Below are 25,443 nucleotides of genomic sequence, written 5' to 3'. Positions count from 1 at the left end.
GCATGGAAAACGCATACCGCAATTAATAAACGCATATCCCCTCGCAAACAAATATTTATCCTCTACCAGCCTTCGATGAATTTCATTCTAGCCAGCTTTCTGCTACCCTCCTTGTCAGATACTTTTTATCTTTCTCCTTCTATTACTCCTCCTCCTCCTCCTATTTCTCTATTATCTCCTCCTCGTACAGCATCATACTGTCTTTCTCCTCCACCACCTCCTCCACCTCCTCGTACTCCTCCTACTCCTCCGCCGCATCCACCTCATCATCCGATTTCTCCTTCAGCTTCTTCTTCATCATCATCCTCTGACATTCTGTCTCCTCCTCATTATTTTCCTACAGTATTCTTTCTCATTCTTTCTCTCCTACACCACCACTTCCTTCCCCTTTTCCTCCTCCTCCACCAACACCTCCCATTCCTCCCATTCCTCCCATTCCTCCCATTCCTCCCATTCCTCCCATTCCTCCCATTCCTCCCATTCCTCCCATTCCTCCCATTCCTCCCATTCCTCCCATTCCTCCCATTCCTCCCATTCCTCCCATTCCTCCCATTCCTCCCATTCCTCCCATTCCTCCCATTCCTCCCATTCCTCCCATTCCTCCCATTCCTCCCATTCCTCCCATTCCTCCCATTCCTCCCATTCCTCCCATTCCTCCCATTCCTCCCATTCCTCCCATTCCTCCCATTCCTCCCATTCCTCCCATTCCTCCCATTCCTCCCATTCCTCCCATTCCTCCCATTCCTCCCATTCCTCCCATTCCTCCCATTCCTCCCCCTCTTTCTCCTCTTGCTCCTGCTCCTCCTCCTCCTCATCCTCCTCCTCCTCCTCCTCGTCCTCCTCCTCCTCATCCTTCTCCTACAGTTCTTTCTCTCCTACACCACTTCTTCCTTCTCCTCTTCCTCCTCCATCACCTCTTCCTCCTCCTCCTCCTCCTCATCCTCCTCCTCCTCCTCCTCCTCCTCCTCCTCCTACTCCTACTCCTCCTGCTCCTCCCCATCATCCTCCTCCTTCTCCTCCTTCTCCTTTCTCTCCACGTCTTCCACCCACATCCTCCTCCTAATCTTCTCATTTTCTTTTACCTTTTTCTGCATCATCATCCTCCTCCTCCTCCTTTTCTTTCTAGGTTTTCCCCTCCTACTCCTCCACTTTCTACATCTTTTACACCTTTTCCCCTTGTCACTTCTCTCCTTCTCCTTCTTTTCGTCTCTCCTACTCCTTCTCCTTTCCGTCTCTCCTTCTCTTCTCCTATTTGTTCCCTCTTCCTGCTTCCAACACACCTAATTCTCCCTCTCCCATACCTCCTCTTTCTCTCACTTTCTATCCTGTTCTCCTCCCCCCTTCTCCGTCACGTCACTCCTTTCCTTTTCCTGCCTGCTTCCTCTCTTCCCACGTCTCACTCACCTAATTCACCCTCTCTTTCTCACAGTTTTTAACTATTGCCTCCTCCACATCCTGTATCTCTTACTCCCACCCTTTCTCCCACCCTTTTACCATTTCCTCCTCATCCTTTATCTCTCACACCTCCTCTCTCTCTCACTCCTCCACCATTCAACCCTCCTCCCCGTCGTCTGACCCCCTACCTATTTCCCTTCAGCATTTATTAACCCACCAATCAGTGGTTTTAACGCTGACAAGCTTTGGTTTCAACCTCTGAAAAATTTCCCTGCAGCTTTCCAGCCATCATCACAAAACAGTAGTTTTTCCGACCAGATGAAACAGTTTTCCGGCCGAATGAATTGAGAGTTTTCCGGCTGAGCACAATTCAGAGAGGAAAACCAACTAACCCTTTCAATGATTTGTGTTCGCTTTTGTGTTAGCTATTGGAGAGGGCTTTATTCATCCTATAGCTAGATTGGGCTGGAAAAATAGTTCTAACAGAATTATATCATGCTTTCCCCCACTGTTTATCAGCTGATTATCATTGTTCATATCACAACGGGATAATTAGACAATCTGTATAGTGAGGTCCACGTTATAATGGCTGAATTCGATTAAAATTTGTGTTGCTAGCCTTGTCCATCATTCGACAAAGCAGATAGTGCTATCCTTTTCCAGCTATGAAGCGTTGCCAGATCGTTTTTTAACAATGTAGAAATAGGATTGATCAACAAAGTATTCAATATCAATAATATTCAATCATTGAAAAGTTTACAAAGCAACTAAGCATGGCAAGTTACCGTTGTTTGATGGTATAGTCTGCTTTGCTGGAATGGCAGGCATGTCTTCGGGAATAATTAGCGCACAATGGCTGTTGGTGTCCGAGTCGACATCGTTGGACATAAGTGTGGTCAGGTGACTCCTGCCTCCGTGGTGCAGTGGTGTCGTCTGCAAGCTTTGGTCACCTCTTCTCACACCTGAAACATAAGTCACAAGTGGTCACAAGAGGTGTCACATATAACAATAAATGGTTAACTTGTAGTTTTACAGTTGTTCATCATGATATCGGAGTGACATGATGGTTGGGATGAGACGGGACTAACTAACAGAAAACAATAAGTCGATAACTTCATATCTCTTCAATTTTTCATCATAGATGGTCGGGATTAGACGGAGTCAGCTAGTAAACAAAACACGTTTGATAAGGAATCATAACCTCATTTCGGACTTTTAAATTAATATCTAAATTTGGGAGGGAACAAGGAGTATCATAACCTCATTTCGGACTTTTAAATTATCATCTAAATTTGGGAGAGAAATAATACAAGGAGTATCCTTAGTTTTTCTCTCCCATTCAGTGCTTCTTGTAAAAATTATAATAATAAAATAAAATAAAATAGAGTCTATTCTATTTATCTCATCATCTACAAACGCACAAAATCAAATCAATGATTGTTGATAAGCAACAGGATTAGCGCAAACTGTTCCCCTTCCTAACTTTGAATCTATCTTAAGCCGTGTCTACACTGAACAAATGTTCGACATACATGTTCGGCAAACATGTTTGTTGAGGGGCTCAGGGACAAACATTTTGAAAAGTTTGGACAATCATTGTTTGTCAAACGAAAAATTACTGTTTTTCCAAACATTTTCAGTTTGTTGAGGGGCTCAGGGACAAACATTTTAAAAAGTTTGGACAATCATTGTTTGTCAAACGAAAAATTACTGTTTTTCCAAACATTTTCAGTTTGTTGAGGGGCTCAGGGACAAACATTTTGAAAAGTTTGGACAATCATTGTTTGTCAAACGAAAAATTACTGTTTTTCCAAACATTTTCAGTTTGTTGAGGGGCTCAGGGACAAACATTTTAAAAAGTTTGGACAATCATTGCTTGTCAAACGAAAAATTACTGTTTTTCCAAACATTTTCAGTTTGTTGAGGGGCTCAGAGACAAACATTTTGAAAAGTTTGGACAATCATTGTTTGTCAAACGAAAAATTACTGTTTTTCCAAACATTTTTAGTGTTTGCTGTAAAAAATAAAAACCTGTACTCCTCACAATATTTTGTTTGGTGACGCGTCCACACTGGCCACGGGCAAACATTGTTTGTCAAACATAATAAAATTTGCCCAAACTGTTTCAACAAACATGTTTGTCGAACATTTGTTCAGTGTAGACACGGGTTTAGGAGCTTCATGAAACCAACACTCATATTACACAAAGTCTTTGTTTCTTTCTGATTATTCAAAAGCTCAGTACATCGTGACTTTGTTTCCAAGCCATAAATTGTTTTCAAATAAATGTCAGAAAAATTCCACCCGACAACCCCTGTAACATACTCTCCAAATCCACTGCAAGTTGTCAGCATTAGATGAATAGAAAACCCAACTCTTATTTTATAGAAAATGATGACAGTTTAAAGTAGGCTAGATATTGTTATAGCTGGGTGTGGTGGTTTAGAGTCAAGAATATATTCTCGAAAAATATATAAATAGATATTCTTGTCAGATAGTCTACAGACATAAATCTTCCAGCATGTATTGCACCTAGCGTGCAATCTCACCATTATAATATATTCTGCCAAGCGCCAAGTTTTATCCAATTGATGGGTATAGTTGTGGTGCAGTATTACTATAGTGGGATTTTCTCCTACATAGGTTGGTAGAGTGGATATCATCTATAGGAAAAGCTGACGATTTGAAGTGAATATAACAGCTACAACAAGAACAATTTGCCAAACTGTGATAACCTAGAATCAAGGTCATATTCTGGTAAGATGTTCAAGTCGGTAATGTCTTGGAAAATTGTATCGAGGTTTTGGAGGGTGACCTTCACTTGATCTGGGAAATTTCTTTTGTCACCCACACTCTCTTTCTCTTTATCTAGCATTCTTTCGTTCTCCATCTTTTTCCAAATCGAATTATTTACTGCACGCGACAAAGATCTGAATAAAAAACAACCAGCCACTTTTGACTGTCTTTACACGGAAATCTGATATTGGACTCGAACCCAATCTGATAAGGAGAAATATATTTTGTGGTGGCTTGGAAAAGTATATAGTTGTGAGTCACGTACGATGCACTTATACTGATACATAGTATGTATGTGATATGTATGTAGAATGTAATATGTAAAGTATGTAATTTTTAAAGTATGTGATATGTAAAGTATCTAATATGTATAGTAAATAATTGACCGAGCGAATAGAGGTCTAAGATTCAAGTCGACGGTTTGGCATTTCTCTTAATGTTTAAGGGCCGGTTTCCGAGCTCGGGACTTAGCTAAGTTCTAGACTTTAAACAGCTGGAGTAAGAAAATTGGCTTTCCGGAACGGGGCGTAGTCGTAGTCATTGTCAAAGTCACGTTTGAATTAAATTTCAAAAAACTAGAAAATTAGACACAAAATAAAATAAAGAGAAAATAGTGTAAAGTTTCAGCTATTTTGAATAATTTAGAAATGTTAAATTTCGTCAAGGAAAAACGTTTTCAAGTATAGAAATGAGAAAATAAAAACTGCGACTACTGTTATAAAAACTGCGACTACGCCCCGTTTTGGAAAGCTAATTTTCTGACTCCAGCTGTTTAAAGTCTAGAACTTAGCTAAATCCCGAGCTCGGAAACCGGCCTAAATGTTTCAATGTTTAAATGTTTATATGTTGCGCATTTACGGCGAAACGCGGTAATAGATTTTCATGAAATTTGACAGGTATGTTCATTTTTTAATTGCGCGTCGACGTATATACAAGGTTTTTGGAAATTTTGCATTTCAAGGATAATAAAAAAGGAAAAAGGAGCCTCCTTCATACGCCAATATTAGAGTAAAAATCAGACTATAGAATTATTCATCATAAATCAGCTGACAAGTGATTACACAGATGGGTGGAGAAGCCAGTCTATTGCTGTAAGGTCCATAGTTTCAATCAGGTACTTGTGGATGAGAATACTGCGTAAGGTCTACTGTTCACAGAACTACTAGTATGTCTGATTCAACTATATATGTCTCAACTATAGTAATTTTATGACACTCACTTGACATGTACTTTTCTATAGTGAGCTCCACGTTATAATGGCAGTGGAGAAAGATAGGAGACAGCGTTGCCGATTCTCTGGCTTGCCACTGCCTTCTGTAGAGGATAGTTGATACCAATGTTAATGAAATACTGCCATTATAAAGTGGACCTTTCTATAGAAGCCTACTACTCAATCACTGCATTTTATCAAATTTCTGCTATGTAGAAAACTATACTATTGTTTCTCATGGTAGTGTTCACATATTTCCAGTCTTCCAAGTGAAAACACTCCCATAAGAAACAATGCTATTTTATTTCTGTCTAGCGGAGAAGATTGTGTGAGTACTTCCATAAGAAACAATGCTATTTTATTTCTGCCTAGCAGAGAAGAATGTGTGAACACTCCCATAAGAAGCAATACTATTTTATTTCTGCCTAGTAGAGAAGATTGTGTGAGTACTCTCATAAGAACAATGTTATTTTATTTCTGTCTAGCAGAGAAAATTGTGTGAGCACTTCCATAACAAACAATGCTATTTTATTTCTGTCTAGCACAGGAAATTGTGTGAGCACTTCCATAAGAAACGATGCTATTTTATTTCTGCCTAGCAGAGAAGATTGTGTGAACTCTCCCTTAGGAACCAAAGCTATTTCATTTCTTCCTAGCAGAGAAAATTGTGTGAGCACTTCCATAAGAAACAATACTATTTTATTTCTGTCGAGCAGAAAAAATTGTGTGAACATTCCCATAAGAACCAATGCTATTTTATTTCTGCCTAGCAGAGAAGAGTGTAACACTCCTATAAGAGCCGATGTTTTTTTGGACCAACATTCGCGTCATTATCAAAAATGTTGTCCAATGATAACTTTATTCAATGATTCCTTTGTTTATTGATGATTATTATAGAAGTTTATGTTAGTTATTTTAAGTGTATGTACAATATAACTTTGTTTGTAGAATCAACGTCAATGAGCTGATTAGACCAATGGGAAGCAAGCAGCTTGAGAACGTCACGAGCACATCAGCGTCCAATGAGAGAGCTCGTTCAATTGGGGGCGTGGTTTAGACTAGCATAGCAACTCCAGTACGTTTTTGTGCCTCGAGTAAGCTCTGCTTTTCTCCGCTAGAATTATATTTCTCTAAAATTCATGAAGTTAACTAACCTGTTCTTTTTTGAAAAGAAATTCAATAATTATGAAATCGCGTCGTGAACATGATACTGTGAACACACTCATTAGAACCAATGGTACAGTTTTTTTACTCAGTGAGTGAGAAATTATTCACTCGGACTCAACCCTATTTTATTCCATGGTAACGAAAATGTCCCTGAAAATAGCCTGCTTACAAAATTACAGCCAACTCAATTCATTATGCCAATTGCTACTGTGAAATGTGGTCCTTGATTGCCGTAAATTTCTATTATTCCACTGGTTTTCCCAGGTTTTCCCGAATTCGTGTGCCTAAGTATCTGGTTTATCATGCAAGATTGAACGTGGGTTGGAAGAAATGACCTTTTTGTGAAAATTGGTGCAAAGATTGTAGGTTTGATTACGGTGGCTCAGATTACCTCATACCTGAATACGAGAGATTGTTTCTACGATTTTCTAGTCTCGTAGGGGGTTTCCCTAGTATAGTGAGGTCCACGTTATAATGACAATGGAGAAAAATAGGAGATGAACGTTGCCGATCTTTTGTCTTGTCAATGCCTTCTATACACGGTAGCTGATACAGGTTTATTGATGTAATATTAACTGTTAATTCTCGTTTAAAATAGCCAATTATATTTTATTGAGCAAGAAATTATATTTGTCAATAATTTCATAATGGATTTCCATAAATTAGATGGAATATTTTGTTATTAATTATCAATTCTAAATTGTTGAAAGACGATTTGGAAATAGAGCAAAGCGAGAAAGAGATAGCGCTATCCGCTTTGTTGAATAATAGACAGGGATAGCAATCACAAAGTAGGAGATTCTCTCCTCTTCTCTGTGTAGCAATACTATTGCTAATCAAACACTGTCATTATAACGTGGACCTCACTATAGACCAGACAAAATTAATTGTGGAAGAAATTAATTCCGAACATGCTAAATTTATCGTGTAATGATTCAGGATTACTGGACAGCTTAGATACAAAAAGTTGACCTTCCAGTCCTGGAGCTTTCCACAGAATGCCCCAAAAACCTAGGATTTTCGGATCCTTTTAAAGTTTTCTACGATTCTCGCCAAAACGAGTCATCGGACAAAAAAATCACTTTTATGTTTTTTCTAGATGATGAAATTTCGAATAAGATGAAATAATTTTAAGTCTTCTATCTTCATCAAGTGTTGAGGTACATTTTTTTTTTAAATGAGTCAGCTTTTCGAAAAATCGTATTTAAGAGGAATTTCAGTTTCCAATCAACTATAATGAGGTCCACGTTATAATGGCAGTGTTTGATTCCTATCCTTGTCTATCATTCAACAAAGCCGATAACGCTATCTCTTTCTCGCTTTGATCTGTTGCCAGATCGTCTTTAAACAATATAGAATTAATAATTAATTAACTAAATATTCAATCTTGATTCTCATTGATTAATTATTTATACATTGTATTCGTTGAATAGCTAGCGTTACCGCCATTTAATGTAAATTAGTGTATAAGCCAGTAAATATTGTAACATACATAAATGAAGAAATATAATCTAATCTTATCTAATCTCTCTCTCTTCCTATCTCTCTGTCACACTCTCATTCTATTTTGTATTAGTCCTCACATCCTAAACGAAGCAACCAACTTATTTTCCATTTCCACTGAAATTAATTTTCGTTCCATTTTCCAATATTCACTTAATCCTATCATATTAAGCGAGCAATTTCTGTATTTTATATTTGGCTATTTATATTTATTCATGGTTATTTATGTCCAACGGATCTCGAAAACGGCTCTAACGATTTTCACGAAATTTGGAACATAGTAGGCTTATGATATAGAAATTCGATTGCACTAGGTCTCATCCCTGGGAAAACTTGCTGAACGACCTTTAAAGAATAATTCATCCTTGGAAAAACAGCTGAGACTTTCGTTGTCTGTGGATAATAAATAAAAAAGTGCGTCTGTGAAAAATCAAAATATCTCATCCCCGAAATTCATAAGCTGATGTATAGCCAGCTGTGAAATAAAGACACGATCATTTTAGAGAATTGTGTTCTGTTTATCAATAAATAAAAATAACGAGCAAAGCTCGGTGCCCCGATATTTTTTCTGAAACTTACTCTGTCTCCATCATCTTACTCCGTCACTCTCTCTTTCTCTTTCAACGTTGTGTGGCAGAGAGGACCCAGAGTCCTAACTTCGCTTTCAATGGAGGCAATTATTGTGGTGGATACAGAGACTATAATATAATCAATATCGGGGCACCGAGCTTCGCTCGTTATTCTTATTTATTGATAAACAGAACACAATTCTCTAAATGATCGTGTTTATATTTACAGCTGGCTATACGTCAGCTTATGAATTTCGGGGATGCGATATTTTATTTCCACAGAATCACTCGCTCACTTTTTACTATCCACAGACGACGAAAGTCTCAGCTGTTTCAGCCAAGGATGAATTATCCTTTTAATGTCGTTCAGCGAGTTTTCCCAGGGATGAGACCTAGTGCAATCGAATTTCTATATCATAAACAAACTATGTTCCAAATTTCGTGAAAATCGTTAGAGCCGTTTTCGAGATCCGTTGAACATAAAAACCAGATATAGATATACAGAAATTGCTCGCTTAATATAATATATTAAGACTATATTTATAATCATTATTGAATAAAAATACCAAGAAATTGTCAAAAACCACAGATTTATACAGATTTATATATTTATTTCAGATTTATATCCACAGATTTATGTTTGTAATAGATTAAGGAAAACATTTTATAAGTTTGTTCAATTGAGAAATATTCTTCCATTGTACCAGTTGAGGATGGTATTCCTTGCCCTAATCTCTTCTGTAATTGAATACGGCATTGTTGGATGGGGAGGTTGTGGATCTTCCATCTTACAACCCCTTATTTTGCAATATAAGAAAATTGTAAAAATATGTCTGAATAGACCAGTTAGATATCCCACTAACCTAATCTATAAAGAATTCAAAGTTCTAAGCCCTGAGGATTTATATAAATTGAACTTATTAAAATATGTATTTGAACGACCATTAGATTTTCCAGTGACTCCTGAACATGGATATACAACTCGTGGTCAAGCCAGAGAGAAACTGTATGAGCCTAGATGTGTAACTGCATCTGCGGCTGGTCATGCAGCCTTTCAGGGTCCTCGTTTATTTAATGTTTTACCTTTCGATATTTCTAGAGAGTCCTCCTTATCGATTTTCTGTAGAAGGTTAAGACTGTATTTATCGGCTTCATAAATTGTTTCATTTCGTTTTGTTTCATTGAAATATGTTTAACTTTATTCTGTAAACTAGGCTATATAAACTAAGCATTGTAATCAATTTGTTTATTTTTGTGGAAGATGTGTATTTTTGTTTAGATTGCTTAATGGCATAAGATAATACTATTTATGTAAGTAGCTCTATATAGTACTTGAAGCAGCTGAATCGTTTTTCTTATATATTTTCTGTAATTCATAAGACGAACCACTCCTCGACGCAGGCTTAGCCTAATGAGGAGTGCACTTGATATTTTTTATGTTTTATGCTTTGTAAAATTGTACAATGAAGTGAATAAAAGTTATTATTATTGATACTTAGAGAGACCGGTTTCGGTTGTTACACCATTGTTAATCTCTGATAAACTCAGCTCCGGTTCATCAGAGACAACAACCGAAACCGTCTTTCTAAGTATCAATAAATCTGTGGTTTTGACAATTTATTTCTTAGTATTTCTATTTGATATGAATAATTACCACAATATCAACTCCTCAACTACAAAAAAAGTCTGGTGTGGTGCACTCACACAACTTTCCTTGCCGTTATGAAAATTTGTCACCTGACGCTAGTGTTCCCGCGCATCTCAAGTCCAGATCTATTGAAAGATCCAAGACAGCTGGTGACAAGACAATAACACTGGAGTTATATATATATAGTCTGCTATCTCTCCATAGTGAATGATTCAATAGAATCAACAGTTGCCAACAGTTTGCAATTGAAATAATAACATTTTTTTCGAATTTCGATGCTTATTTTAAATTTTAGGTGAAAATGTTACTGAACATTAATTGTAGAGATTTTCATGCTTAATCTTTTCCACTTAGAATTTTTTGTTTAAATTTTATCTGAAGCATGATAATTGAGAATCTAAAATCAAACTTTGCATAGATGGGGCGGAGCTCCTGGAATTATAAAAGATATGAGACTTGTGGCAGTTGATACAGCTTATCAATGACTATTTTAGGTATAAATTTGAATAAAATCGTTGGAGCCGTTTTTGAGAAAATCGCGAAAAACCCTGTTTTTGACAACATTTTCGCCATTTTCGCCACCATCTGTAATTGAATTTGATCGAAATTGTTCGTATCGGATCCTTATAGGGGAAGGACCTCAAGTTCCAAATTTCAAGTCATTCTGTTAATTGGGAGATGAGATATCGTGTACACAGACGCACATACACTCATACACACACACACACATACACATACAGACCAATACCCAAAAACTACTTTTTTGGACTCAGGTGACCTTAAAACATATAGAAATTCAGAAATTGGGGTACCTTAATTTTTTTCGGAAAGCAGTACTTTCCTTACCTAAGGTGATAGGGCAAGGAAAGTAAAAAACTGTAACTGTAGAAAAAGTAACTGTAGAATTCTCGTTTGTACCGACATCTGACGACTTTCTCCGGAAATAATCCCAGATAAATCCCACCAGACAAGAGCGGAATAAAATGATTGAGATATCAAATTGAAGGTGAAAGCTGTTGGCTTCAGTTTCACCAGGTTTGCAGAGTTGCCAGGTTGAAATTAATGACAATAATCGTCTCGGATAGCCAACCCTGAACCCCCCAGCACCCCTGGTCCTCCTTAGGCCCCCCCAGCCCCCAGTTTACCTCAAATTACCCTCCAAGACACGCAAAATCTCTCTTTATACCACCAGCGCAAAGTCTGTTTTGGCCCCGCGCTAATGAAGCTATAAATCAGATAAGCCTTCACTCTCAACTATTTGTCTCTCTTCTTCATCACTGCTTCTTTGTCTTATCCTTTTGTTATGTGGTCTTCTCATTTTGGTTCTTATTCATGTTTCTCTTCCTCAGATTTACTTCTTCTTCAGGTGCCACATGCTCTTTTCCTTCATGTCTGTTTTGGTTCTCACTTTGCTTTGATAAACCTCCACTCTCTACTTCTCTTTTCTTCATGTCTGCTTCTTTGACTTATCCTTTTGTATAGTCGTTTTCTCGAATCTGTTCTTCTTCATGTTTCTTCTCTCCTTGATGTTCCTCTGCTCCTTCATGTACCTCATGTTTTTTTCTCCTCTATGAATCTAATATTTATTTACTCTTTGTCCGTGTTGGTTCTCACTTTGCTTTGATAAACCTTTACTTTCGGACATACGCAACTAGCGCCCAGCGGTCAAATGGGAGTGATACATGGCTCCGATACACACGTACACTGTTTACGTCGTGACGTCATCACTGCCAGTCACATTATTTGTCTGTCTCTCTCTCTCTCTGGGAGTGATAACGGTATATAAGCTTTCCGACAACCATCTGCTCTATAACGACTATTCCTTCCTATTGGACTCCAAAAGTGTTCCATTGATTAATCTCGACTTGTGACGAATTTTGAAATCATGAATACATCAAATTTCCAGCTCTGACAGTATGTTGAAAAGGTTGATGACCGGGAATTCCCCGGTTTGTCAAAACCACACCACTTCATCAACTTTTCGATAATTAGCACATATTGACTCTTTCAGGCTGTCACCATAAGTGAGAAAATGAATTGTGTTTGCTACGCTGAGTGACGGAGGTTCAAAGTTATTAGTGTTTGAAGGTTTTAAGTATTCAAAGAATATATCTTTATCCATCACCTACATTGTCCTTGTCATTAAAAAAAAATTCAGTAATGAAAAGTCAAAACATTAGAATGAATGATTGAAACGATGTGTCTGCTAGAACCAATTTGACAGAGATTATTCATTCAAGATGACTGTATCTTAATGAATGATTGTTCATACAATCATGGTTATAGCCCAATCTTTCAATATCAATTAGAATGTAATTATAGAATAGAAATATGTATCTCATTAACTTGGCTAATATGTTGTCATAATACAGTAGTGTTTTGCTTGAAGCTTCTTAAGGATACTGTAGTAAATTTGAATTTCGCTCCTTCAGTCAGGGAGCGTAATGTCGGCTGCTAGTGAGAGCGAAATAGCATCACTCGTGATGACGTCACGAACGTTCACTTTGTTACGTTCAATCTGTGAGTGGCCAAACACATTCTGACCGCTGAACGCAAGTTGCAGATTCCCTTACTTTCAACTTACAGTCTTTCAGACTAAATTTTGTTTACTCCTTTTGATTTGTCTCCATCTTATTCTTTCTCGTTTTCCTACTTTTTTCTCGGTTTTAGTTCTTCTTAATATTCTTTTCAATGTTTTCATGTTTATTTTCTTCATGTGCGATTTGGTTATTATTTTTCTTCGATAAATTCAAATTCAAATTCAAATTCAAATTCAAATTCAAATTCTTTATTGCATGATCAAGAAACATTACAATAATACAAAATCATTCACATGAGGAGAGAGTAGAAATTTCTTATTATCTAGACGACAATAAAGGTATTAAATTAATAAGTCATTACAAAGGAATATTTGCCATTCTACAAGATACAACAATGCAAATGAAAAAAAATAATATTTCATGCGACTCATCCAAGAAGGCCAAAGCCTGTGTTTGGATGGGAGTCTGTACTATATAAATAAATGAAATTAATGAAATATGAAAAGAAAGAGTTTGATCAAGAGATAATAGATTTTGTAGACAGTATGTACTGTAAATCCAGGACATTGACGTCTGTTACAAATAAATATATAATAATCAAGAAGTATCGAAATTCTTGGAGTAATAATGGATAGAGCTGTATTAGATGATACCAGAATATAGAGCTTTACTAGAATAGGATTGGAAAATATGAATCTCCGCTGAGCTAGGGATTGATTTTAACTTTCAAAATTCCGTTAAGAATATGAGACTAATTATTAAGTTTAAGTGTTACATTTTAAACTCAGATAAATGAGCTACATCAAGAAAATTATACTAATCATCAGCAGGTAAACAACATTACATTTAGTACTACAAATTGTTGGTGCAATACTTCTAACTTAATCTATATGTACTAATAATAATTAGGTGCATGTTTGTAATGATATGATAGATGTGACCTATATCAAAATAATAGAGAAGATGCTGGCTTTTTAATTTATGCAGGCTTAAAAGAAAAATTTTTCAAGTAATGCTTATAAATATTATTACTAAAATACTATACATTAAAAATATGTAAAGACAACAGGATCGAGATTAATCATTAATCACTGATAAATAGAGGTGATTATGGAATCAATATGTTCCCTACCGATCTCTCTTAACCACCTTTTAACGTTCCTCTTGTAAATAAGAAGAGTGCAGTCGTCATAATTACGGAGTATAGGAGGAATATTCCTGTACAAGATGTGAGCTATATAGTGCGTGTTGGTTGTTGAATGAGTTCTTATTAATCTTGGGATTTCTATGCCTAAAGAATTAGCTGAGCGTGTAGAACGGTCATGCGTTATTCTTTTGAATATATTATTACTGTGCCCATGCATGTAAAGGAGTAAATTCTTGACGAAAAGTTGTCTTATGTCTAGGACATTAAAATCGTCATATATTTCATTAGTAGGAGTACGAATAGGTTTACTCAAGGCAGTTTTTATTATTTGTTTCTGAGTAATGATTAAAGGGTTGAGAATTGATTTAAAAGCACCTCCATAAGCCAAAATACCCGACGATATTATAGATTGGACGTATGAAAAATAGATATTTCTCAGTTCATCTTTAGATAAAATTTGACGTAGATTGAGGAAAATGTAGATAGATCTTCGTATTTTATTTTTTAATTGTATTATATGTTCCGACCATTTTAATTTGTCATCAACTATTACACCTAAATACTTGTATGAGCTAACTCTCTCAATGGACTCACATTGACATTGCATATTATTTGGGTTTGTACAAGAATGTAATACTATTGAATCTACTGATGGCTCCTGAATTTTTCTTAATGATATCTCTATAAATTTAGATTTTCCTATATTAAGAGTTAAGATATTTTGGTCGAACCATGCCTTGAGTAAGTGGAGATCGCGGGATGCTTTCTGGTACATTTCCTCTTTATTTCTACCATAAACATGCAGAGCCGTGTCATCAGCAAACAGAAATAGATTTCCAGTGAGAGGAAGTTTTGCCAGGTTATTTATATAAATGAGAAACAATAAAGGTCCCAATGTGCTGCCTTGCACCACCCCATAATCTATCGAATTCAATTCACTCTCAACGCCCATTATTTGCACAGCCTGTTTCCTGTCCGTTAAATAGCTTTCAAACCAGCTGTAAGATTTATTTCTAATGCCAATGATCTCCAATTTTCTCATCAGCTTTAATCTATCAACTGTATCGAAGGCTTTAGCTAAGTCGAGGAAAATTATACAGTTATTTAGATTATCATTCAGTGAGCAGTTAACTTCCCTTGTTAAATTAAAGAGAGCATCTGATATATTTTTGTTATTTCTGAATCCAAATTGTCTTTCCGTTAAAATGTTATTATTTTCAATATAGGAACTCAACTGTGACTTTACTATTTTCTCCAAGATTTTTGAAAAAATACTTAAAAGAGATATTGGTCTGTAGTTATTTTTTTGAGATTTGTCACCATTTTTGTGCAAAGGAAAAACTCTAGCTATTTTGAAACTATCAGGAAATATACCTTGTTCAATACTTAAATTATAAATGTGTTTCAGAGGAGTTAAAAAAATTTGTATGTTTTGTTTGAAGAATCTAGTAGGAATATTGTCGTATCCTGGCGCAGACATGCCTCTCAGTTTTGAGGTAAATTGAATAATCTCGATTTCACTAACGGGTTTCATTGTAAAATTCGAATCAAGACGGTAGTTTTCATCATTCAAAACTGGTGGTTTTGTAGAATCTACAGCGCGGGCTAAATTCTCCCCAACACGTGAAAAGTAATCATTAAAATCCTGAGCTACAGCCTTTGATTTTCTCTAGTGGAGAAATGGAGCTATCATGAGCTGGCTCGAACTGTTCAAGAGGCCCAACTGTTCAGATAACCCGTCACCTATTATCTCTTAGTGCCGGTTGTACTAAAATCTGTTAAATTTTAGGCTTATCGTGATTAACTACACGAGAACCAATTAGAGAAGCCGTCTTATCAAATAAGCCTTCTCTGATTGGTTCTCGTGAAATTAATCACGGTTAAAATTCAACTGGCTTTTGTGCAACCGGGCGTTAGTCTGGTTATAAACTTTTCCAGTCCTAGTCCAAATAAGTTTCCTTCTTCTTTTTCTTCTTCTTCTTCTTCTTCTTCTTCTTCTTCTTCTTCTTCTCCTCCTTCTTATTCCTCTTCTCCTCCTCTTCTTCTACTTCTTTTTCTTCGTCTACGCCTTCTTAGTGTTGTTTTCATCATCCTTTTCTTGTTCTTCACCTTATTCCACGTCGTTCTCCTCGCCATTATTGACCAAGCGAACTGAGGTCTAAGATTCAATTCGACGGTTTGGCATTTCTGTTGATTTTTAAATGTTTAAATGTTGCGCATTCACGGCGAAACGCAGTAATAGATTTTCATGAAATTTGACAGGTATGTTCCTTTTTAAATTGCGCGTCGAAGTATATACATGGTTTCTGGAAATTTTGCATTTCAAGGATAAAATAAAAGGAAAAAGAAGCCTCCTTCATACGCCAATAATAGAGTAAAAATCATAGTATAGAATTATTCATCATAAATCAGTTGCCTAGTGGACTATAATACTACCCGTTCAAAAACATCGAACATCTTGAAAATGTATCTTTCCATGAACGTTGTAGACAGTTGCAGCCAGACCTGATAACAGCGCTCACACTCACATTCCGGGACGACACGTCACGGTACGATAGGACAGAAAGGTCTATGTTTATTTAGATTTTTTCTAGACATTTTTAATTGATAAATTATTTATCAATTTTTGAGAAAACATAATAGCAGGTCAATCTAACTTAATGAGCGCGAGGTCTGCTGTTCACAGAACTACTAGTCATATCACAAAAAATAGAAGATAAGAACATAAATTAGTCATAAAGAACAGTGAAAGAGACTAAGAAGAATTTAGCATTCATATTCCCAAAAATTCAATCGAGAAAAGAAGTGAAAATGGGGGAAGGAAATGAGAGAGAGGGAAGCAGGATGGAAACGAGACAGTTATTCTGACAGAGTTTGACTGACATTAGAACCGAACGAATCATATCGATTCTAAACCTAATAATATTTCTCTCTCCCACTCCATCCTTTTTCAAAAATGTGTACTGCGTTCCATCCCAGGGCGTCTCATTCTATTCGTCTCCCGAGCAAAACCGAGATTAACTTTTTTCTTTGCGATTTTTCATCTTATTTCTTGTCGTTGCTGGTTGGATTTCTCTCATGAATTCGTTATTCTTGTCTGCTTCATCAATTCATGGGGCGACTGTGTCAACATACAGTGCAAGACAGGGGGTTTGGGGGAGGTTGCTCCTCCTCCTCCTCCTCCTCCCACTACTCCTCCTTCTCCTCCTTCTCCTACTCCTCCTCCTCCTTCACCAACTCCTCTTCCTACTACACTTACTTTTCCTCTCATACGATCGACCACTAAGCATAAGGATTGACTTTTGTGAGATGGGGTAGAATATTTGAAGATTTCTTGGTGAATTCCAAGACCTATCAGAGAATGAAAACGAAATGGAAATGTGACGAGAATAAGGACGAGAGAGAATGCAAAGAAGATGAAAAAGAGAATATGAGAAAGAAGAATAAAGTATAATAAGGGATATGATAAATGATATACAATAAAGGAACAAGTATAAGGACGAGAGAGGATGTGAAGAAGAGGAAAAAGAGAATATGAGAAAGAAGAATAAAGGATAATGAGGGATATGATAAATGATATACAATGAAGGAATTATAACATTTGTAGGAGTGTTGAAGGATATTTTATTTTAAATGAATTCCATTTCAAGAAGAGAAAGAGGAAATTTATTTATTTATAATTTTTACAAAGTAGCACTGATTGGGAGAGAGAGAAAAACTAAGTATACTCCTTGTACTATTTCTCTCCCAAATTCAGATAGCATTTTCAAAGTCCAAAATAGGGTTATGGTTTCACCTAAAAAACAACGGAAACTAAGAATTTTAAGTTTTGACGGTTAAAAACAGAATAGAAAACAAAAATATCACACTCAAATCACCATTAATTTGAATATTTTTGCGTAATTTGACAAAATTTAGAGCCAGAAAAAACACAACTCACTATTAATAGTCTACACAGCTATTTTACCAAGTTAAAATGAAGTAAATTTGTTTGTAACTTTTATTGAATTATGAAAATATTCCATCTGACTGACCTTTTATCCTTTCTAGTACTTTCACCAACATTTTAATTATTTCTATAATGAGGTCCACGTTATAATAGCAGTATTTGATTAACATTGGTGATGCTATCCTTGTCTATCATTGCACAATGCAGAGAACGCTATCCTTCTCTACCTCCCCAACGTTGCCAGTTGGTTTTATACAATGTATAGATATAATTAATTAATAAAATATTCTATCTCAACTATGATAATCTGTTATTTAACCATTGTAAAATATATTTGATGAATAAAAAAATAGATTATTTTAAACAAGAGTGAGCAGTTAATATTACATCAGATATACCGGTATCAGATATCTTCTGTGAAAGGCAGTGGCAAGGCAGAGTATCGGCAACCCTGATCTCATATCTTTATCCACTGTCATTATAAAGTGGATCTTACTATAGATTCTTTCTTCTCCTCGTCCTTCCTCTTTATTTTCACTTTTATCTATTTCTCCCATTTCTCACCATCTTTCTCTCGTTCCCTCATAATTCAAGAATCCCAAAAATCACTCTCTCCATCACTGTCTAACATTTCAAAATTCGAGAAATTCTCCATGAAATCCAGGCATTTGTAGAAAAGTTGAGAGATGAAATTTCCATAGCAAAGGATTCCCAAATAATTAAACTTGTCGGGAATACCTCCAGCGATCGGCTGCAAAGAAGATTTCAGCTGTGATAATTTGGAGCTTCAATTCCTTCTCCTTCATAAAGAACAGACTTTCCAAGTCCTAATTAATAGAAAGCAGAAATTTACTTTCGATGCTCCTCTTGATAATTGGAGGGTGCGCGAAGGTCAACGCAAATTGGCATTAACTTTGTGGCGTTAAATTAAACTCCAGGTTAAACTAATTGGCATCAACGTTGGGTTGATCCAGGTTATACTTCCAAACTTGTATTCATTCGTTAGGTTTTGGACTTTCTAGAGATCCTAATTGAACGGGTGTAGCGAGTTCTGAGTTCTGACCAAATCAGACTAAATGATTTCTGATGTTGCAGTGAAGGAAGATAAGAGAACAGCGTTGTCGATTCTCTGCCTTGCAACTGCCTTTTGTAGAGGGTAGCTGATAACGGTAGATCTGAAGTAATATCAACTGTTAATCTTATTATATTGAAGCTTTTAGTTGAATGTATCATTTATATATCATTCGTGAATAAAACATAATTTGCATGATTAAAAATAATAAATTTTCATAATGTGGATTGAATATTTTGTGAAATAGTTATAAATATCGGGGACCGAGCTTCGCTCTGGAGTACAAAAGCATAGAAAATTTATCACGAAAGAAGAAATTATAATAACATTCATACATAAATGTTCTATCTAATCACAGTAAATTGATATTAATTCCCAGAGGAATGCAAAAATTTCCCTCACAAAGGCCCAGTTGCACAAAAGCCGGTTAAATTTTAATCCTGATTAACTTCACGTAAACCAAATCAGAGAAGACCATTTCAAGGAGATGGATCTACCGGAATTAATCAGGATTGAAAATAGCCCGGCTTTTTTGCAAACGGCACCAAGTACCTGATTGAATGATTACAAACGTTCAACAGCTGAGTCATAATTTTGACACAGTCCCACACACATGAACTCGCTCACTCACTTCCATCACCAACATACGACGAAGACGAAGTAATTATTATCAGCTGTTTTTTCAAGGCTGAATAATAATATTATTATCGTTTTAATGTCCTTCAGCGAGTTTTCCCAAGGAATGAGACCTAGTGCAATCGAATCTTTATATTATAAACCTACGATGTTATTAATTTCGTGAGAGCCGTTTTCGAGATCCAGTGAAATACAAACATATAACATATAAACAGAAGCTGCTCGTTTAATAGTATAGGATTATATATTGTTGAATATATGTCGATCTGGTAACGTTTCAGAGCTATAGAAGGATAGCGCTATCGGCTTTTTCGAATGTTGGACAAGGATAGCAACTCAATGTTAATCAAATAGGCAGTATAACGTGGACCTCACTATAGTCTTTCAATCACGAGAGCAAGAACAGTAGAGTAGTTTGTGGTGTTAAAGAATGATTGCTTTTGTTACACAGAATGACTGTATTTGATACGGAGAATGACTATTTGATACGGAGAATGACTGTGTTTGATACACTGGATGGCTGTATCTGATACACAAAATGGCTGTACTTGATACGGAGAATGTCTGGGTTTGATACGGGAAATGAGTGCCTCTGATTGGCTGAAAGCATTGTTCCGTATCAGCGCTGTGATTGGCCGATGTTTAGTGAGATAAAACAACTGTCACTCCCATTTACAAGAGTGGGCGGTGATCAAATACTGCCATTATAACGTGGACCTCACTATAGTTTTGAAAATTATGTCATTCCCAAGTGTTCCTTTTTCAAATCGATTTGAACATATTACAAAGATTATCTATAACATAATAATTAATACGCTTGTAATATTGTACCTAATTTGGTACTGTTTACTTAGTAGCTGAGTTTGGCCCAAACAAATATCTTCAAATTGAACGCGATTAGTTTCAATTTGAAAAGAGAACACTTAATATCTATAACATAATAAAGGAAAGAATTTCTTTATACACGTACGGAATAGGAAATTCACGAATGACTCATCATCACGTCGTCTGAACTACTGGAAATTTTGCATATGGATTCTTAATTTGCCGAGGATGGTTATAGGCCTATCTTCAATTCTTGATGATTTCAGTAGGTCAAGCTTTCAGTTTGTCAGGTTTTCAATGGTGACCATGGCGGAGGGGGTCACCTGTTAGTTTTCTTCAATAATTTAACATTCAAGTAGTCCTTTAAAATACTTTATTAGCGTCTGTATATATTCATGTATTCTGCATCTGAGGATATGCACGTATATCACGAAATATATCAGTGAAAATAGACAGGGAACGTATTGGCCTATGTTGAGGTCCACTTTATAATGCCAGTGAAGAAAGATAGGAGAACAACGGTATAGACCAATGGTCGCCAAACTTAAGAGCATGTGAGCTAGGATATCATTTATAAATCTTCTAATGAGCTACCAACGAATATTAGAGTGAAGGAAGTACGGTACGCAAAATGAAATTTTCACACTTTTATTGCCTATAAAGATAGATTTCTAGTGTTGAAATCTACTTATCTCATAGCAAAAAGTATAACAAAAGTTGAAATGTACATTTCAATGAGAGCAGTGGAACTCTTTTTGGTCATCAAGTATTTTCTTGATGTTTGGAGTGTACGTTGTAGCCGCCATTCCGATGCAGTTGTCCAAATGTTCATCAGTCAGTCTGTTCCTATATCGATTTTTTAAGAATTTCATACTTTAAAAAGATGCTTCACACAAGTAAGTAAAGCAGAACATGGCTTTCAACCTCAATGCAACGTGAATAATATTTTTGGATAGTTTTCTTTGGGGACTTGAGGACAAATATTTCCCGTTGTAGAAAGTGATCTGAGAGATCATTTTGAAAATCCACAAATTCCATTTGAACTGAATCCTGACCTCCACCAAAATGTTTGCAGCACAAGCTGCAAAATCTTCTGCATAGATCTCTACAAAAGAGAGTTTATAAATAGTACCATATTTGATAGTCTATGCTTTCATAATCTTGAAATCGTTGATCAAACTGTTGTCTCAAGTCTGAAAGAATTGTAACGTATTCTTTGTTATTGCTGTGGTGCTGTGGAGGATTTTTCTCGACATTAATTTTCTTCAGACTGAGAAAGTGTTTATATTCAAACTGGACAACATTTTTTAGCACGAGCATTTCTGTGAGCTACCAAAAACTACCCCACGAGCGGTAGCTCGACTGTTTGGCGACCACTGGATAGACGATCAATCTTGTCAATGCCTTCTATAGACGGTAGCTGATACAGGTTTATTGATGCAATATGACTGTTCATTCTCGTTTAAAGTGATCAATTATATTTTATCAAGCAAGAAATTATATTTTCAACAATTTCATAATGAATTTTCATAATTAAGATGAAATATTTTGTTAATTACTTCTATATTGTTAAAAGACGATCTGGCAGCAGAGCAAAGCGAGAAAGAGATAGCGCTATCCGCTTTGTTGAATGATAGACAAGGTTAGCAATACCATTGCTGATCAAACACTTCCATTATAACGTGGATCTCACTATAATAGTGTTTTAAATCTGTGGATAGATCTGTATTCCACAATTTATAAATGCATGGAAGGAAAGAAAACAGTCACGTGACATGTACCCTATGTGGAGGCGTTTTATATGTATTTAATGACATTCTTCATCTGTGGATATATCTGTACTAGCCGTCAGGCTCGCTTCGCTCGCTATATCCGTCTAGCCAGGGGGCTCCGCCCCCTGGACCCCTGACTGGATCGTCCAGGAATGAGATCAGCAGGCTCGCTTCGCTCGCCTGCATTTTTCATTTGAGCATTTTTATCATATGTTAGGACAATCCAGTCGGGGGTCCAGACTAAACGTCTGGCTAAACGGATATGGCGAGCGAAGCGAGCCTGAAGGGTAATAATATAATATTCCCAGGATTGAAGTAGCAGTGCCCAATCAATGTTTCCGCGATAAATGCATTTAAATCTTCAACTTGGTGCCAACCTAACAAAGTCAACTCAACTTAATGCCAACCTGACAAAATTATTAATTTAGTTGCCAGTTCCAAAGAGGTACTCTATCTAGATTATAGTTGTATAGTAACATATGATATGGAAATTTCAATTATAATTAAGAGATTGTGAGAAGAAGAATATACATGCTAAAAGACGAACTTTAAACCCTTAAAAACAACCCATTGAGTTAAAATATTGCCAAAAGATTTCTTAGTGCGCCTCTAAAGGGCCAACTGAACATACCTACCAAATTTGAACGTTTTTGGTCCGGTAGATTTTTAGTTATGCGAGTGAGTGAGTGAGTGAGTGAGTGAGTGAGTGAGTGAGTGAGTGAGTGAGTCAGTCAGTCAGTCAGTGAGTGAGTGCCATTTCGCTTTTATATATAGATTCCATTCCACAAAATATATTATGAATGAAAGAAATTAGTCACGTGACGACATGTACCGCATGTATGGAGGCGTGTGTTCCCAGAACGCGTGTGACGTCACCAAAACATGTGCGATGACACTCAACCTATGCACGCACATGCACGCATGTGCGATGAGCCACAACCTACGCACGCACATGATCGCGTGTGCAAGCATGTGTCACTTGATGATGCACTTGGCATTGTGTGGTCGCCACAAATAGATGTGTCAGGACCTGCCTGACTCATTAGACAACCAATATGTTGAGAGAATGGTTGGCCTAATGGAATCGGCTATTTCGGGGGTCGAGAGTGATTGCCTTTGAAAAAATATGACGGTAATGTACGTTACTCGAAATCGTTTCCATGTAGGAGTCCGTATGGAAAACGGAACGATTTAAATTGTCACATTACGTACTCATTCGTTGATGTATAAAATCAGAGGGGGCAACAGTGTTCTTCTATCTTTCTCCACTGTCATTATAACGTGGATCTCATATAGAAGAATTGTTCTTTCTATACTTGATCCAGTAAATGTTGAACATGATTAATTTGTACAACGGAGTGGTCGTAGTCGAGTGCATCAGATACTTTGGGGTAATCGTCCACTGGAACCGTATTCAACCGATCCGTTCGGCCGTTGGATCGGACGAATCTGCCGGCCTTTAATTCGACCGAATTTGGTATTCCATTGGAACCGTTCACGTCAGTCTAGTTCAGTTGTTGGCTGAACTATTGAATATTGAATTAACTACTATCATAGCCACCAAAATTTTTCAAAAACAATGATTATTTTGAGATTTTGGAAACTGAATAAACAAATATCCACTAAATTAGTCATTCATTACAATAATCTTCCTTCCGATCCTATTTGTTCAGCAATATTTGTCCACAGACTCCTTTGAACATCACGACGATGATATCTTTTGTCTCGCATATCCTACAATGGAACATGCTCTTGAACCAACTTATCAACTTTTCATTGTCCATAGTTACAACTTTATTAAACAGAACAACTTCAAAAACAAGACTGTGTAACAATTTTAGGTTAGTAACACTTTGTTGTCTCAGCTCGACTAGTTAGTTTGGCCGGATAGAGCTGGAAAATCCCATTCAATTCGGATCGAAAAGTTGATCGGCCGGAGACGGCCGTGCACGGACGTATGAACCTGTTGCAATGGACGAGCATCTATTCCTTTCTTTGTTGGGGGATCGTTCGGTAGTTTTCGGCCGATGCTAGTTCGGACGAGAACGGTTCAAGTGGACGGCCCACCTTTTGATTCAGAGGCCCGGGTTCATATCCCGGCCCGGGCAAGATATTTATCTCGGTCCACTCACGTGATTCGGATTGACACGTTAAGCGTCGGTCCCGTCTGCCTAAAAAGCAGTCGTTAGGTCATGTCAGAGGCCCTGAAATTGATCAGTTGTGACCTGAAAACTCTGACACCAGACCTGAGCCAGCCAAGTCACTCGATATTATTATTCATTTGTACTCCAGCTGAATATGAAATATATCTAATAGTATTTGTCACTGTGTCGACCATAGAGTAACTATCTGATGAAGAACCATAGCTTTTTCTTTGTTTGAACACTCCCATAAGAAGCAATGGTATTCTATATTCTTCCCCTTGAACGAGTGAACAGGAAAGGACTTTCAAGAAGAATAATAAAGATAATTCAACTCTATTTTCTGTGTCTATTTGCTGTTTTTGAAGAGGGCAATATGTTTGCTAGGAATCTTTATTCTTTATTGATTCATACAATAAGTACATCATCAAAAATGATAGGGAGAGAAAAAATAAGGTAACCTTGTGCTATTCCTCTCCCAAATTTATATAAGGTTACACATATTCCGAACTAGGTTAATCTTGCTAATAATGTATATTTCAAATCAATAAAACTATTCTATTCTATATTCTTTCTCAGCGAAGCAGAAATTCATGGGAAAACAGGGCTTAAGGGTGAGAGTATGTTAGGAAGGATTCTATAATATAATGCTCACATCATGAGACTTGGTGTACTTGGAAAGGACACATAAAGGGGACTACACTATAACACTATAAATACAAATAAGCGGAGGAAATTGCTCCATTATTTTCTACATGAATTGCTCTAGCTGGATCTGTGCTAGATATTATTCCGCTACAGTAGTAGTTACAGAATATTGTGTTGATACTCAAGTATATAAGTAAGTTTTGAAGTGCTTAGACTACTCAAGTATATAAGTTTCCAAGTGCTTACATTCCAGAACAGATGTACTCAAGTATTTTGTGGTTTATTGCAGTAAACTGTAGAATTCTATAGAATTGTACCTACTTCATGGAGGTTGGTAGCACTGGCTGCCTCAAATAGTTGCTCTAGTATTGTGTCTGTTATTTTTCATATTTAATTAGGTTTTCGGTAGTTTTTCATCAATAATC

General features: G+C 36.6%; 2 protein-coding genes across 3 annotated transcripts in view; one reads left to right on the top strand and one right to left on the bottom strand.

Annotated features, from left to right (window-relative positions):
* Positions 1-25,443, top strand: part of LOC111056347 (pseudouridine-metabolizing bifunctional protein C1861.05) — a 416,552-nt gene that overhangs the window by 87,931 nt on the left and 303,178 nt on the right. The gene's annotated exons all lie outside the window — the stretch shown is intronic.
* LOC111045954 overlaps positions 1-25,443 on the bottom strand; it is a 342,136-nt gene that overhangs the window by 40,850 nt on the left and 275,843 nt on the right. For both annotated transcript variants that reach the window (XM_039439778.1, XM_039439777.1), the window contains exon 9: positions 2,181-2,357. In XM_039439778.1, the coding sequence (XP_039295712.1) occupies positions 2,181-2,357 (177 nt within the window). The remainder of the gene's footprint in view (positions 1-2,180; positions 2,358-25,443) is intronic.

This window comes from Nilaparvata lugens, chromosome 13 (genome assembly GCF_014356525.2).
Source record: "Nilaparvata lugens isolate BPH chromosome 13, ASM1435652v1, whole genome shotgun sequence".
Lineage (NCBI taxonomy): Eukaryota > Metazoa > Arthropoda > Insecta > Hemiptera > Delphacidae > Nilaparvata > Nilaparvata lugens.
This window is presented reverse-complemented; position numbering and strand designations above follow the sequence as displayed.